The 17346-nt window shown below is 38.6% G+C and overlaps 1 protein-coding gene across 4 annotated transcripts in view; it reads right to left on the reverse strand.

The window, feature by feature from the left end:
* The window catches only part of PLXDC1 (plexin domain containing 1), a 79143-nt gene that overhangs the window by 16120 nt on the left and 45677 nt on the right, over positions 1-17346 (reverse strand). For all 4 annotated transcript variants that reach the window (XM_034415394.3, XM_087893946.1, XM_034415393.3 and 1 more), the window contains exons 3-9: positions 16417-16560; positions 13832-13901; positions 10760-10882; positions 9672-9790; positions 9417-9507; positions 7079-7174; positions 2256-2337 (exon numbers count right to left, since the gene is read on the reverse strand). In XM_034415394.3, coding sequence (XP_034271285.2) covers positions 2256-2337; positions 7079-7174; positions 9417-9507; positions 9672-9790; positions 10760-10882; positions 13832-13901; positions 16417-16560 — 725 coding nt within the window. The remainder of the gene's footprint in view (positions 1-2255; positions 2338-7078; positions 7175-9416; positions 9508-9671; positions 9791-10759; positions 10883-13831; positions 13902-16416; positions 16561-17346) is intronic.

The following is a 17346-nucleotide window of genomic DNA, read 5'->3' on the forward strand; positions in this document are numbered from 1 at the left end:
GAGTCCTCAGGGAGAAGGGCGGTATATAAATCAAATTAAATAAAAAAAAAAAATGCAGACCTGCTCTTCTTCCAAAGCACGCCCGGCATGTACGATTCTGCTTTAAGAGAGAACAGGAGCCTTGAAGTTGATCATTTAACTGTACAAGTATTTCTCCCCAACTTTATGATATCTATGTCACTGTTGATTCACAGGACACATTCACCAGGCTGTAATTTTGCTGTTATTTTGCCTCAATGTACTGTAGGCCTTCCCACTGTTAGAAGAATTATCCTTCTGGGTTCAGTTCAAGTGGGGAAAAAGACACTGGAAACATGGAGACTGCTTGGAAAGATGGTTTAATGGTGGACAGGATCACATGGTTTGAGTTCCTGAACAGAAAAGGGGCAGAGATGCTGCGAGTCCCTGGGTTTTATGCCCTCTCTGGCTTTGAACTTCCTGGGGCCCAGGAACAGTATCCTGACTGGTTGCTGCCAGAGGCCATAGCTAGCCCTTTAGGTTGTCTGTGTGCCAAGTTTGGTTGAAACTTGGTGGGTGGTGCAATAAAGGGCAATTAAATGGCTCTGCCTGAAGGAGGTAGATCTTTGTTATGTAGAATAGACTGGCTCAGGCCTTAATGGCCCGTTAACAAAGGGGGGGGGGCTGAGTTTCTGCTTCTCTGGGTTTCTGCTTCTCTTTTAGGGAAAATATTCTGCCTTTTTAGTATATCCTAAAATATTTCATTTTTCTAGAAGAGGGGTGAGTGCTAACTTCCTATACCACAAACCCCCATCTCCCCTGGATTTTTCTGCTGCTATAGAGTTTTGGGGAGGTCTACAGAGATGGGATTCACGTAATTTACCTACCGGTTTGCCCAGTACTGAAAATGTGAGCATGCGTGCTTGCTTCGCTCACATGTGCCGCCTCCACGCATGCGTCCAACCTTCCGCGAATGCGCTTTGCTAACACGTTTGCCTTCCGCACATGCACCCCACCTCAAAAACATGCCTAAATAGGACAGCATAGAGCCAGGACGGGTGGGCGAGCCCACCTGCGATTTCCACTACCGGTTCGCCCGAACCAGTCTGAACCAGCTGAATACCACATCTGGAGGTCTAGCATTCTGCCAAGCAAAATATATTTCAAATATATGTTAACTTCCAGATATGAATGTTTTCCCTTATGGATACATGAGAGAATAAGTTATGTCTGTGAACAATTGGAGCTGGAAAAGCAGCACAATGAAGGGGACTAAAGAAAGCAAGTTATACACACAGGCAGGCTGCAGCAAAGATTGCTTAGCTCTTAAGTGGAGATGGGATTTCCAGACAAGAAATGATTGAAATATTTTTAAAGTATCTCAAATGTGAAGGAGTACACAGCACCCAAGTCCACGTATGCAGTTTATTCTTTGTAACATTTCCTACTTCCATCATAATTTCAAGATTTAGTTTTGTTGTGGGCATCGTGCACATTTTAAACACAGCATATACAGGATCAATCATTTTTGATTGTTGCATGTGTCCAATAAACAGCAACTGAGTTTCAGAAAAATTGCAGCACCACAGTGTCTCACACATGAAAGAGGCTGATCTTCTATTTCTAATTCTATAACAGGTGACAAGTTTTAGATAATTGAGGGTACTGTTTAATAATTCCTGGACCTGAGCAGGGAGGGGGATACAGAGAATTAGTGATTATGTAAAAAAGTTAGAGTGATGTCAATACTTTAGCTCTGGAGAGGATATTATTCTTATATGTTAGCATGGAGTATTTTACAGGTATTTTTTTTCTCCCCCAAAAGGGTGGGAAAAGTGGTTCTATAATGCACCTAGAACAGATACAAAAAAGGCAGTTGCAGCCACATGTAGCTCACCAATTCAGGTGTTCTATGCTTGAGCTAAATTTCAACATTTTATTAAATTTGTATTTAGCGGTTATGTATCAGCATAAATAGATTTCAAGACATTCTCTGTTTTCTTTAATTGTCTTTTTTGTTGAAGTATCAATATAGACCTCTATATACAGCAAAACAGGTTTTTTATATTTTGGAGTACGAGGACTAGTACTTCAGTACTAGTATTAGTATTAGTAAAAACTTGAGTGGGATGTGGAGACTTAAGACTAGTAAGTCTAGATATTAAAAGATACCCTTCTACATGCAACTGTTGTAGACTACAAAAATTCTACAAGTTAAATTTCAGGAGAAGAGACAGACAATATTAACTTCTTTGAGAAGTGAATGTAGATTCCCCCCTTGGATTTAGAAGACTTACCTCTGCAGAACATGGCACCAACTACAATTGAAATTTAGGCCAGATGTCATACAGGCTTTACAGTTGTGAAGTTGGAGACAAGCTACAAATGAAAAGATGTAGTGAATAAAGAATGTTCCAATTTTTTCTTTCTAAAGCTCGCTTGGAAGGTATTCTTTCTATTCTTGTTCCCCCACAACTGGAGGAAGACAGACTCAGACTATAGAACTGTTACTTCATGTCCTCAAGAGGAAACTAGGTCAGGGTCATTATATTCAGCATACTCTCATCATCATAGTATTCATTTAAAATAAAGGTTATTTTTCTTTTCTTTTCTTTGTTGCATCAGTTGCTTTTGGAGCAGAAAATCACACAGTGGACTATATTCTGAACCTGTCAGTTGATAATATGCTGTTGCTGTAAATTCCTTAGGAGCTGTGAGGAGTTTGGAAATATACAAGTTATTCTGTAATATATTTTTTTTTCTAAAAATGGCTCAGCTCCTGCTAGCGCTTGTCCCAGGATGAACCCCAGAATTCCAGAGAAATTGGAAAGGCTGCATTGTTTTCTATCTTACAAGTAAATCTTTTTGTTTTAAATTAAGTCCTACTTTTTATATTCTTGACACATTATAAAAGAATTTGCAAGAACTTGGAATCACTTGCAACTGAATACATAATAAATATGATGTTCTTTTCCTGCCTTTGTCTAACTAAAGAGCTAGTCACCTGAAGTCTTTCTGGCAGTGATATCTTTAATACTAAATGTGGTAAAATCTGAGTAAGCTAAACAAGCGACTATTTCTCTTTTAATACTGATGAAAAAATCATTACACTATTAGTAGCCAAGACAACTCTCCAATGAAGATTTGATAGCCACTAATTGATTTCACATCCAATTTTTTTTTAATATAGGCATTAAGGAATAATCTGAGATCTAAACTACTCTCATGCTTCCTCAAGTTGCTATAGGACAGTGATGGTGAACCTATGGCATGTGTGCTGGAAGTGGCACACAGAGCCATCTCTCCAGGCATGCCAGCCATCAGCCATTGCTCTTCCGGTTTCCGGCGTGCATATGCATGCCAGCCAGCTGGTCTTTGAGCACACAGGAGCACCATAGACCGGAAGAGTAACTCCCCAGCGTGCATGCGTGCGCCGGGAAGCTGAGCTTCCAGTTTCCGGTGCGCATATAGCTGGTCTTCATGTGTGTATGCACACCAGAAACTGGAAGACCAGGTGACTGCCGCTCATGTGCATGCTGGAAATCGGAAGCTCAGCTTCCCCCCCCCTGCGCTCTCCCCCGTGCTGAAAAAGGTCGCCAACACTGCTATAGGACTTCCATATATGTTGGAAAGTCAGTTTTCTTAACCTTAATTAATTGGTTTAGTTTATAGCAGTATTTTTCAAACTTGGCAGCATGGCTAGTCTAGTGAAGAGAAGGACCGGGGAGACATGATAGCAGTGTCCCAATATTTGAGGGGTTGCCACAGAGAGGAGGGGGTCAAGCTAGTTTCCAAAGGACCTGAAGGCCAAACAAGGAATAACGGATGGAAACTGAACAAGGAGAGATTCAACCTGGAAATAAGGAGAAATTTTCTGACAGTGAGAGCAATCAACCAATGGAACAGTTTGCTTTAAGAAGTTGTGGGAGCTTCATTACTGAAAGTTTTCAAGAAGAAACTGAAGTATCATCTGTCAAAAATGGTATAGGGCAGTGATGGCTAACCTTTTTGCCATCAAGTGCCAAAAGTGTGGGAGGAGTGTGGGGGGTCACATCCACGCGTGCCCACACCCATAATTCAATGCCTCCCGTGCTCTGCCCCCTGCACGTGCACATGCAACCCCCCCCACACTCCCCATGCATGTGGGCACGACTCCGTTTTGGGCGTAGCAGGCCTGCCTGAAGCCTCCAGAGGGCGAAAATGGTCCACCCCACCCCCACCGGAGGCTGGAAACCACCTGTTTCCTGACTTCCGGTAGGCCCATTTTTTCCCCAGAGGCTTTCCTGGAGGCTGGGGAGGGCGAAAACGGCCTCCCCCCACCCCCCCAGATGCCCTCTGGAGGCCGAAAATGCCTCCTAGAGCCTCCGTGCAAACCCTGTACTTACCTGGCATCCAAAACGGGCCATGTGGAGACTCCTGGGAGGGGAGGCGTGGGAGGGGCCAGTCGAAAATCAGCTATCTGGTTGCGCATGCGCACTGGAGCTGTGCTAGAGCAACAGCTCGCGTGTCCAAAGATATGGCTCTGTGTGGCACGGCACGTGTGCCATAGGTTCGCCATCATGGGTATAGAGTTTCCTGCTTGGGCAGGGGGTTGGACTAGATGACCTACAAGGTCCTGTTAATATGTTAAATCTGTTAAACTTTAAGATGGATTTCAATTACCAGAATTCTCCAACTAGCATGCTTATTGTGGAATTCTGGGAGCTGAAGTCCACACATCTTAAAGTTGCCAAACTTGGTTTATAGGACTTCAAGATAATTAGATGAATGGTATAACTTTGATAAATAAATAAATGTTTCCTTTGGAAGGGCATGGGAATTCTCACCTCATCCAGTTTGTTATTTTCTTCTCCTTTCTCCTAGTTTCCCCTGCTGGAAAGGTGTTGCCATCCCTCTGACAATGACTTGCCTTCTAAAATTGTCTTGCCTTCTTGCAAAAAATATGGGGAAACAGAAGGCAAAGATGGAGACAGAGTGCCTGTTTTTTTTTCTAGCTTTGGGTGCCCTCCACTGGCTGACATGGGACAGCTCACTAAAGGACACTTGGAATAGTAGTTGCAGGATTGCAAAAACAAAGGTTATGGTTAAGGAGTGAAGCTAGCAGTGATATGGAAGAAGCCTAATATTTAGTTGATAATTGCAATTTAACCTAGTCTGACTATATAGAAAAGAATAGAATAGAATTCTTTATTGGCCAAGTGTGATTGGACACACAAGGAATTTGTTTTGGTGCATACGCTCTTGGAGTACATAAAAGAGAAGATACATTCATCAAGAATCATAAAGTACAACACTTAATGATAGTCATAGGGAAACAGTCAATATATATCTTAGGGATATCAGCAACAAGGTTACAGTCATACAGTCATAAGTGGGAGGAGATGGGTGATAGGAACGATGAGAAGATTAATAGTAATGCAGACTTAGTAAATAATTTGATGGTATTGAGGGAATTATTTGTTTAGCAGAGTAATGGCGTTTTGGAAAAAACTGTTCTTGTGTCTAGTTGTCTTGGTATGCAGTGCTCTATAGCGTCGTTTTGAGGGTAGGAGTTGAAACAGTTTATGTCCAGGATGCCAAGGGTCTGTAAATATTTTCACAGCCCTCTTTTTGACTCGTGCAGTATACAGGTCCTCAATGGAAGGCAGATTGGTAGTAATATATTTTGAACCCCAAATTTGTACTGAATTAGTTCAGTAAAAACATTTGATATTATCTGTTTAGGATTCAAAATGCTATTTTTTATTTTATAGTAATAATATCAAAAGAAAATTGCAGTCAAGAGTCTTTTACTGTATTTGACAGTAATTTTAGCAACCCTCCCCTCTTTTATAGAGAAAAGTATTTATAATCATGCAGAAAATACTTTAATGATGATTTCATACTCCTGGTTGACCATCCATTTCTTTTCAGTTAAGCTTGGATCCTGGATTTTATTTTAGTCTATTATAATGCCTGCCAATCTCTTCTACCTTTTTCGCCAAAGAAGAGAACGTGTATGAGATGTTGAAGAGGCTTTTTCTCAACTCCAAGTGCTCTCAGGTCAGGCCCTGAGACACATGCCCAGGCGAGCACCCAATCAAAGGAGCAGGAAAACACCCAGGCGTGGAGAAGAGGGCTTGCAATATTGAAATGCAAAAGAAATATATTGCTAGCCGAAGACCTATCATTTGACCCAGAGTCTAAAAATTACCTTTCTCTACAGCTCTTAAAAAAAAAAAAACCTCCACCAATCAAAGGCTGCCTGATTCAGCAAAGAAAGGGAGGGGAGTAATTTTTTAACCAGAGGCAAAAAGATACCGGTTAAACTGTTCAGTTTGCATTCCAGTTTTGAAACTTTTTTTCTTTGAACCTTGCTGAAGGATGACATGCAGCATCTTTTCAGATAGAAAATCATTAATGATAGCAATGTCAGCAACTGAGAAGAGTTAGGGCTACTGTCCATACAAACTTTTATTTACCTGAAAAATCCATAAGCTTCTGTAAAAGTAGGGCTCAGCTTCCATGAAAATAACATTATTATGTTCATATTTGTCACGGAGTACAAAAAACCAAATGTAAGCACGTTTAGAAAAATAGGGGAAATTTGAGTTCTAGCCTGGTATGTAAGAAATATGCAAGTAATGTTGTAAGATATAACATGAACCCAGCAAGATTTTTTTTGGGTGTGTATCCAGAGCTGTCATAGCCAAAATATTTGTCCTTGTAAAAAATTGTTTAATCTGTTTACTTCACTTAATGTGCTAATACTGTAACTATAGAGAAACATTGCGAGATTTTCTCCACAATGTTCCTCTTATATTTTAAAATTTTTCCTTCCTTCCTTCCTTCCTTCCTTCCTTCCTTCCTTCCTTCCTTCCTTCCTTCCTTCCTTCCTTCCTTCCCCCCCCATCCCAAGCTTGTACATCACAGATGTCAAACTTGCGACATCACATTGCCGTCATGTGACGTATCGCAACATTTTTCCCTTCACGGAGCTGGGGTGGGCGTGGCCTGTCCATGACGCATCTAGTCCGCGGGCCGCCAGTTTGACATCCCTAGTGTACATGATTACTTTCTGCTTTTGCAATAAACAGTGCCTAGAAAAACCAAGTCCATGCAATTTGGTGTGACAACTTACTGGGTAGAGGCAAAAATTCGACAGCTGATGCACTAGTGATCTTGCTAGTATCCAGCTCCACTCTGTGGTATTCATATATGGTTCGATGGTGAGATTCTAAAATAATTAGGGAGGAATATTCAATTAGATTAGGATTCTACACTGTCTCTTACAGGATGTGGCCATATCACAGATTTCCACCAAATTTTGCATAATTAAATATTAAGATGAAATTAATAGAAGAGAATATATGTAGCTCATATTAAACAAACAACCAAGATCAGAGAACACCGAGGACTTTATGAGATGTATTGAGCTACCTGCTAGTTCTCAGAAGGAGCCACATTCACACAAGTCAATTCTTGAATAAAGGACAGGAATTTTGGTACCTTCCAAATTTTTTAGACTGTAACCCCACTCTACAAGTAGTCCTCAATTTACAACAGTTCATTTAGCGTCCATTTGAGTTACAATGACACTGAAAAATGTGGCTAATGACCATTTTTCACATGTGACTACTGCAATATCCCCATGGTCACATGACACAATTCATATGCATGTTAACTGACTCCTCTTTATAATGATTGTAGGGTTCCGTGGTCATGGGATCACCTTTTGCAACTTTCTGACAAGTGAAGTCAATGGAAAGCCAGATTCACTTCACAACTGTGTTACCAACTTGACAACTGCAGTGATTCATTTAACAACATGACAAGAAAGGTCCTAAAATGGGGCAAAAGTCACTAAACAACTGTTCCAGTTACCAGCATAAATTTTGGACTCAATTGTGGTTGTAAGTCAAGGACTATCTGTACAGGATTTGGTGGAAGTCTAAAATATCTAGAGAGCTTTACATTTTCTAAAACCTAAGCTATCTCACAGACTGGCTTCTGAAGTCAGACTCAATATTTGTTGGTCATTAATGGTAACAACAGCAGAACTATTTTACTGTGGAATTATCTTGTTCGGAAAGTTCCTCCGGCTTTCTCTGTGACTCTGTATTTGGATATCATTATAAACAAGAATTGCTGAGAACTGTGTTCTTTGTCCATTGTGTGCTGCCCAATTGTCCCTGCCAGCTGAGGCAGCTAAACCAACTAGAAACCAACAAGGAAGCAAGCAACTTTCCCCTCATCCATCCCCAGAATTTAACATGTCAATGTCTTCACAAATTAGGAACACAGAAACAATTCCTGTTCATGAACAATAAGCTAGAATTTTCAGCAATTCTGGTTTATTGGTAGTCACTATTTATATTCCTTTTAAATGGGCTGTTCTTTAAATGAGCTTTTAGCTAAAACTGTCAATTGAATGATCTTGTAGCTGACAGATGTCATTTTGTTGTAATCAAAGGTTTTGTTTTTCTTCTTCATCATGCTGTAGCTTGGAGTTCAACATACACTGCCTTAAGCAGGCTTTCTGCCGAGAATGAGATGCAAGTGGTTGAATGGGTTTACATGGTAGAAATTTCAATAGTGAGTAATGGTGGTTCAATAATGAAATGAACTAATAAAGGTGGGTGGCTCTGAGATATTTCAAGCAGAGGCACAAAGCCTTTCCTGGATGGAAGAAGTGGTTTCCTTCTTCAATCTAATCTTCTCCAGATACATTGAATTTATATGTTTGAATGATATCAGTATGGGGAAGATTGGACTTCAGCTCAAAATTTAATTAAATTAATTTAATTTAATAGGACTTCAGCCTATTAAATTAATGTGACATAAGCTGTAAACAGTAGTTTACAAAATATAGTGGCGATTCTTACATAACATTCTAAGCCAAAGGCAAGCAAATCATATATAAAATATTAAACACTGAATCATGATTAACAAATTATGATGGCTAGTTCACATAATATGCTAAGATGAACAAACAAACCTTTCTACAGTGTAATGTGATGGTCTGGATCACTTGACATGCTCAGTTCATTTTGGTTTACAAATCATGGAATTATTGTTTATTGTGTTGTTTAAACGTAATCCACGATTAATTAGCATATCATATGAAACCAACTGATAATGATATCAGTATTTTTCTATAAAAAGTTTGCTTTCTATGAAAGCAAACTTATTGAAAGAGAAGGCAATCCTATCAGGCAGAAATTATAATAGGTAGAAATTGTTTTTTGTTAGGAAGGCATTTTTAGTCAAGGAAATAGTTAAGTATGAGATTTCTTTGTCTACTCTCTCATTCTGCTTTGTAGGTCATACAACAGTCCCAAACATTCATATTTTTAAAAAGAATTTTGCATCTTGGAAGATAAGAGCCTGTTTAGTCAGGAACAAATTAGTACATGCGCTATACTTGTTTTCTGTCACCCCGTTCCTTTCCCACTCCACTCATAGTCTGCCAGACTCACCAGGGGAAGAGTTAAGCATCATAAAAGCATCTGAAAGACCAGCTTTGACAGGATGTTGTGTAGAACTAATTTCAAGCACTGGCATGGGAATCTGGAGTCAGAAAAGAGGAGAAGGCATAGAAATTTCAGTCAAGGAAAGTTCAGAAAAACCAGCCCATTTCTGCCACTCTTTGACGTCTCATTATTCTAGATGGCCAGGACCTTGATGAACATTTGAGAAACTCATCTTTTCTACACTAGACTGCATACACTCACCTCCTTGTAACCAAAGACAATTCTGCCACTCTTGTACAAAGCTGCCTGGAAGATGAAACAGCCTTTGTCTTCTTTCCCTTCTAGATAAACTTGATCCCACTGGACAACAAACATGGTTCCTTTGGAAGTAGAAGGGCAAAAGAAATGAAGCACCAGAATGGGAACTAAGAACTTGAACAGTTTACTACGATTCATAAAATCCAGGAAGGAATAGATCTGACCACTCTATGTAGTGGAAGAGCCTTTCCCAAACCCATTCCTTGTCCTTCTACTTGAGCATGAAGAGAAAATACCAGAGATATTTTTTTTTTACTAAAAAAGGAAATAGTTTTCTTCTCACTTGTTGAAATGTGCTTCCAAGCATGTACAAAATATTTTTAATAATGAGTAACCAACAGGCCATTAGGTAATCACTGAAAAAGTCCCAATGAAAAAAAATCCTCATTGGTTTGAACAATCTGCTTCTGCAGGCCCTCTTAATCAACCAAATATAAAGTACTGTAGGTGGGAAGAAAACTGCACTGAAAATGCTTAATGAAAACATCAGTTCAGACTAAGTGGTAACCCTGGTAACAATCGTTCCAGGCACTCAACCATATCACAGGCACATACACTCAGATTGCAGGCATTAGCAAAGATAACTGACCTGCACTTATTGCCCCCCACCACACACCTACTGACTGCCCATTCCTAATTCTATATTTTTGCCTCTTTCTAAAAAAAACAGAGATATAAATCAAACCTATCTGCTACAACAGCACAGATGATCATAAAAAAGTTTTTCTGAGTCAGTCATCATCAGCCAAGAACAAAATAGCTAATTAGCTTGACTCCAGCTATCCTCCATTATCACTCCCCAATAAATAAATCCTAACCATAAAAAATGAAATAAAATAAAAGCATCCGAAGATATATAGAGGGAAGGGGGTGGGGGTGGGCTGAGACTTTATGGAGTTTGGATTTCATTTTGCAAAATAAATATCCAGTCCAGCATAAGTAGCAGTGGACAAGTTTGCCTGGATGTGGGATAGAAGTGGTGATCTAGTCCTGGGAAGGTTACAGAGGAGAGGAATATCGTAAGAACTCACCATTGTCAAAGTATTTGACAGTGGAGTTGCGTGAATAGCCAGGATTGAAGTTTGCCATCAGAGGGGCAATATACTGTGTAGCTGTCAACATTCGATGAATGACATCGCCCATGAAAATAAAACCTGCCAAAAAAGCAATTGGGAAGAGCATATCATATTCAAAGTCAAATAACATCATCAGTGCTTTTTGAAAATGTTGGGTATAATCCATAGGTCCAGTGCCTTCTGTTTCCTACAAATCCCAGAGACAGTATATTGTAATGCATAAGAGAAGGGAGACACTGGTTTAATCTTTGGTCATTGTTCTCTATTTTTCATCCTAACTTCATAAGAATGTTGCAGAAACAGGAAAACAAAGTGATTTATACTAGCAATCTCCAAGTTGATGCCTTTGAGATATATTGGACTGCAGCTCCCACAATCCTCATCTCCAATCCATATTGCTGTGAGGAATGGGTGATTGATCCAAAGTTATGTTCACCTGTGGGTTGGATTATGGTTCTGCAATCTTCCTCTGTTTCCTCTCCCTAGTCAATGAGCAAGTTACCAATGTCTGATCCAGATACTTGGTTATGTGAGATACCTCATCTGTTTTCGCTATTTCACAGTGAAAATAGTAAAGAATTATAGAAAGCTAATGGTTGACTGTCCTTTTAATTCTCCAAAAGTCACTCTGTCTAAAGGTGAGGGTGGGTTATTAGTTCTCACAAGAGAAAAGTTGCCCTAATCTTTGAAGGTAGGCTTGATCATTGTGGTGATTTCACACAAAATGAGAAAAAGTAGAAATTTCAGAAATAGATTGCAGATGTCCCCAGAAGCAAATTAGCTGAATGATAGAAATCAGAAATGATGTTAGACCAGAATAAAGCAGGCAGGTCAAGAATAAAATTTCAAAATAACTTATGTTGGTTTTAAAGTAATTGCAAAGGAGAGGCAAAGGTGACTTAGCCCTCCTCCATCTATGGGAAATGCTGTATTCATGGTCTCTTCATATAAATCCAAATTATTTTGCTGTCTGAGGTGAAGGATAAAATCGTGTCCCTCTTTCATTCTCCATTCAGAAACTGATAAAAAGTTAATTTTACTTCAATTCATGTTTTTATTGCACCAATAATCTATTTTAGGCTGTGAAGGAAAGATGTGAAACACTGAGAATTCTGCTTTTCAGCACTTCACCAGTAGGCAAAATTGCAGTGGTGCAAACATGGCAAAATGTGCATTGCAATATCACAGTACTAACTTTTTCATCCATGTTTCAATGTCAGATTAAAATCACATGTATACATCACAACACTTTTGTTATTAGCCCACCCTCTTTGTTCCACCCATGGAAGGCTATCTCGATGCTTAAGTATCTCTAGTGCTTGTAGGCAGTTTCTTACTCTACCCCTTCTGGGTATCAATGAAGGGCAGGACTTCTGGCATGATCTTACTTGCTCAGTGAACCTTTATACTGTACCTTCATTCTTGTCTGCAATAAAAATTCTTAACTAGTTGAGCCATCTCTGTGGGACTTCTGTCAGATTTATCAGATGAGCTGAACTAAGCTGAGAAGTATTCCAAAATCTGTGATTTTGTGCCAGGTTCTGGCTGGGGGAGCCTGACAGCTTTTTGTCTACTACTCCTATCATTTCAGGAAAAAAAACCCACTGCTTAAGCATCCAGAATGAACCTAGTGGCTATTGACCAGATTATTCCAGTATTAGAACCAATCAGATGAACAGATTAACCCAAGATTTCCACCAATATAGTCAACTGGCAGAACAAAATCAACTTTGGATCCCTTGCTGTACCCATTTTGCCTCCTAAATACATCCTTTATGCAAGCACATTATTCTCAACCTATAGCAATAGCACTTAGACTTTTTAAAAAGTTTTTTTTTAGAGCACTTAGACTTGTATACCGCTTCACAGTGCTTTACAGCCCTCTCTAAATGGTTTAGAGAGTTAGTATATTGCCCCCAGCAATTTGGCTCCTCATTTTACCTTCCTCGGAAGGATGGAAGACTGAGTCAACCTTGAGCCTGGTGAGATTTTAACTGCCAAATTGCAGGCAGCTGGCAGGCAGCAGAAGTAGCCTGCAGTACTGCACTCTAACCACTGGGCCACCATGGTCCTATATTGTTACTGTGCAAGACCAGTCTCTGATCTTTTTGGTTTTTGCTTCTTTAAGAACCATTGATAGGTGCCATGCCAGATCAGAAGCACTTTTGCCTGCTTTGGATCCAAATTTTGCAGACCTCTATCAACTGCTACAGGCAGGCACCCTCCATTTGGTGAACCAGACTGATCTTGCTGCTGCTGTTGTTGTTACCCCAATCATATGATACCAAGTACTATCTGATTCCCAGCAAGATAAATATGATGAGAATTCATATAAACATACTGTTTCTTTGCTCAGGATAAACTTTATATTTGCCTGTACCTAGATGACATTGCCACCAATTGAACTCATGTAGGCTTCATAATTAGCCTAACAGTTAAAGGAGCTGATTTGGACATCTGTTCAAATTTTCTGGCACGTTGAGAAGTATTTCAAGGATTCAGTCCATCATACAGCTGGGGCTAATCATGACCTATGAGCACAAGTCACATCACAAGGTTGTCTTGAGAATGAAATGGTGGGTGGCCAAGGGCAGAGAATGATGTACATCACCTTGGTCTCTTAGAAGAAGATGACATTGATGATAGTGAGGAAGAAGTGTAGGCTAAGGCAAACATGAATATAATAGGATGATCGCTTCACAAAATCACACTGGTGTCCCTTCTCCTTTTTCTCTCTATTTTAGGAAAGATGGAACTAGCACCTGGGCCTGTTGCTCAGCAACAGTATAGTGGTTGGAGCAAACATGAACCTGCTCTTCTCAATCTCACGCCTCCACTAAGTGACTTCAGTTAAAAGCCCACAAGCTCAGTCAGGTCAAGCAGCTATAATCATTTGAGAACCACAGTCTAAACCATGAGTTCAACACTGCTTCCAAAATACGTGCTGCAGCTAACTCTCCATATCCTGTAAGCTTTTTGCAAAAAACAGCAACTCTTATGACCAGTGTAGTAACCAAAGATGCTCACCTCCTGTTGCTATGGTGACCTGCCGCAAGTAATGGCCATAGAAAGGGAAATCAAAGGATAGGATGACTCTCTGTAGAAGAATAATGAGGGAAACAGCATTAGAGGCGAGAGTTGTCTTGGGTGAATTATTACCCTTATTTCTTAATGCTTTAAGATGAACAGAAAATGTCAATTAGGTTTATACTCACAGGTCTTTATATTGGGTGACAGAGAAGAAGCCAAATTTGTACAAAGAAAAGAGTATAATTTGATTCTCAATAAATATCTTGGCATAATTTTATATTTTCATTATCTTTCATAGAGAAGATCAAAGTGTGATCCACTACATGTGGCAGTGTACAGACTTCTGAAATGCTATCAGATTCTGTTACGTATTTTTTCCTGCGATGAAGTCCAGCATTTCCTTGAGGATGAAATAGTCAACAACACATATTTCTAGATACAGATTTTTATAAATCCATAGAGTTGGAAGGAACCTCACAGGTTATATAATAGAGCCAGCCTTTTATCCAGTTTAGAATAGCTGTTGCTACATTTTCCCCTTATAAAAAAAAATATTGTATCTCTGAAATGTTGATGGGAAAAATTAGAGCAGAATCTTCTCTCTTCAAAATGGCTGCATTCAAAACTTCTGACTAGAAAATAGATCCCTTATTGACCTTTGGGCTCAATATTAACCCCAGAACTGATGATTTTATGTGCAAAATGTTATATATTTGTAAAATGACATTTTTGCTGGCCAACAGATGAGGGAATGAACTAATGGTGTCATTTGAGGGTGATGAGCTAGAGAGATTTGCTTCCTCTGCCCTTTAATAAGGAATGTAAACACATACATGTACAAACATGCACACAGACATTGAGAGAGAGGGGAGGAGAGAGAGAAATAAATTAAAACCCAGTGACAGTGTACAAAAGATCATGTCCCAAAACTTAGCTAGCTTTGATTAATCTTGAAAAAAGTAAGTAGAATTAGACCCAAAGAAAATTTATTAGGGAAACCACTTGTAAATAAATAAATAAATCTTGGAAGATGGCAGTGGTATTTATTTCATTCATTATATGACTGAGCATCTCAAACATACGACTCTAGGTGACTTCCAGAGAATAAAAAACAAAAGAAAATATAATAAAATCCAATGAGTAACGAATAGAGAAGCTAAGATAAAACCAACTGATACCATCAACACCACCAAGATACAACTCAATCATACATACTGTAGTTTCTATATTGACTGAACATGAACATGCCCTTAAAGATAAGTGAGATTCAAAACAGGCTTTACCTCAGGGATATCTGCAAAATGTGGACATAAAACAACACATATTAAAACCAGGCAGAGCATCAATGACACTATTGTGACCTATTTTAATTTTTTTTTTTCAGATTCTCTTCAACATATTTGCTTAATTTTAAGGTTAATGAAATAGAAAACATATATAGATATATATCTGTCTATCTGACATTTATATGTCTTATTTTTTTTCTCAATGTGGCAGTATTGGGGTTTGTAGCACAGTATATCTGGGCAAAAATTCTAAAGTGGAATAATTCTAAAGCATTTGGATAAAAAAAGTTAAAATCACAATCAGTTTAACATTAATTTCAAACCAACTGCTCAATATTAATGCTGTAGTTACAACAAGCTATATATATATTTTCTTTTATTTGCAGCCCTCCTGGAGTTCAGGAAATCTGTGATTAAAGTTTTTGAGCTCTGAAGCATCTTGTTTTTCCATAATTTTATAAAAACAACTGCTTTATGTTGTTGCAAAAGTTAAGATAAGATGATGTTCTGGTATTAATTTGCTGGCCACATCTCCAGACCCCTGGAAATAACACTGAAGAATAGTAGTTACTAGCAAAATATTAGCTACTTTCCTCATGCTAAATCTAACATTTAAAAGAACAGACTCTTCTGACACTGAGAAGTTCAACAAATTTATTACAATCTGAATATTTTTAATGGATTTCATCCAAGAAACTTAATTAATAATAAATTTGTGAGTATTTAACAAATACCATACCATAAGACTGACTGGATTCAAGTATATACTTGGTTTATTTAATTCTTGAACAATAGTCAACAATCAATCAACAATATAATTGACTGGATTCACATAAAGTTATAAATTATGACTTACAAATCACAATGGTTGGCTAAACCAAAAGCAAACCACTTTATAGCTTAATGAATGTGTAAATCAAATCCTTATGTTTCTTTTGCTCCCATAAACACTCATTACAACTTCTCCGATTGCAATGAAGATGAGTGGATATTAGCCTCTTAATAATGACTTTTTAAAATCATAACTTCACTGGAAGTTGAAACTATTGCCAAGATGTTGTAATTACACTTAAAATTTATTCTCTGGTCAGGCTCTTCTCTGATTTTTTCTTTGCTTTTTTATTGCTCTTACTATCCATTTTCTTTTTTGTCCCTCTAAGCCTATTCTGTACTAGCAGAGAGAGAAATAGGGCTTGAAAAAGAAAATGTACTTACAGAGTTCAGATATCAAAAGTTAAGAAAGTAAGTCAAAATAATGCTGGTGGATTGGCAGGGTTAGGAGAAAGGATGGCTCACCGAAGCTTGTCTGTGTGTATTGGACAGGATTCCATGGATTTTTACTTGGCTCTTGTTGGCTTCAGCCACCTCGACCCAGAGTTCCTTGGCTTGCATCTCTTCGGGACCATAAATTCGGGATAAATAGTAGCTGTGATTGTCTTCCTACACAGCGGTAAAGAGATAGGGTTATTTTAAAGCAGTTTTCCCTCAGCCAAATCTACCCGAACACATTGGAGTACAGCTCCACAATCCCTGAACAGTACGGCTACAATAAAAGGATAAAATGTGGTTAATATCATGTTACTTCATATTTTTCCTTAAAAAGATTATACTTAAATTTTTGATGTATCAATTAGAAATGATATTTTTCAAGCAAAAAAGCCAGTGTCCTGGCTTTTAAGAAACAATATTATTTTTAAAAACAGATTCCTTTCTATGAAAGGAAATAGAAATGCCTCCTTAAAAATAGGTCTTGTCACCTACAGCTTTTATAAACATAATTTTAAAACAGTTATTTTGTTGCAAAACAATTGCCTGATATATTACTGCATTTAAATTGAAAACTTCTATTGATATATTCAAAAAGATAAAAAAATTAAAAGCACTGAAAGAAAATGCTTTCACCCAGTTTAGTTTGACCAGCTAAACAGGGTGAAGAACAGTGAGTTCAATTTTCTTTCCTCTCTGTACTTTTAAGAAAAGCCCAAGTTTAAGAGGGAATGTTTTAAGTTCACTAACGGGAAAAGTTTCATCCTTGCATTTACAGTACTGTGTGTTTAAATGATTTCAATTGTGTATTATCATCATCATCATTATGTGACTAAAAAGTCTAACGGAGCTATTCACTAGATCCGTGATGGTGAACCTATGGCATGCGTGCCACAGGTGACACGTAGTGCCCTCTCTGTGGGCACACGGGCCGTTGCCCCAGTTCAGCTCCGCCGTGCA

Source organism: Pantherophis guttatus, chromosome 4, assembly GCF_059756535.1.
Source record: "Pantherophis guttatus breed Tessera chromosome 4, ASM5975653v1, whole genome shotgun sequence".
NCBI classification, from domain to species: Eukaryota; Metazoa; Chordata; class Lepidosauria; order Squamata; family Colubridae; genus Pantherophis; species Pantherophis guttatus.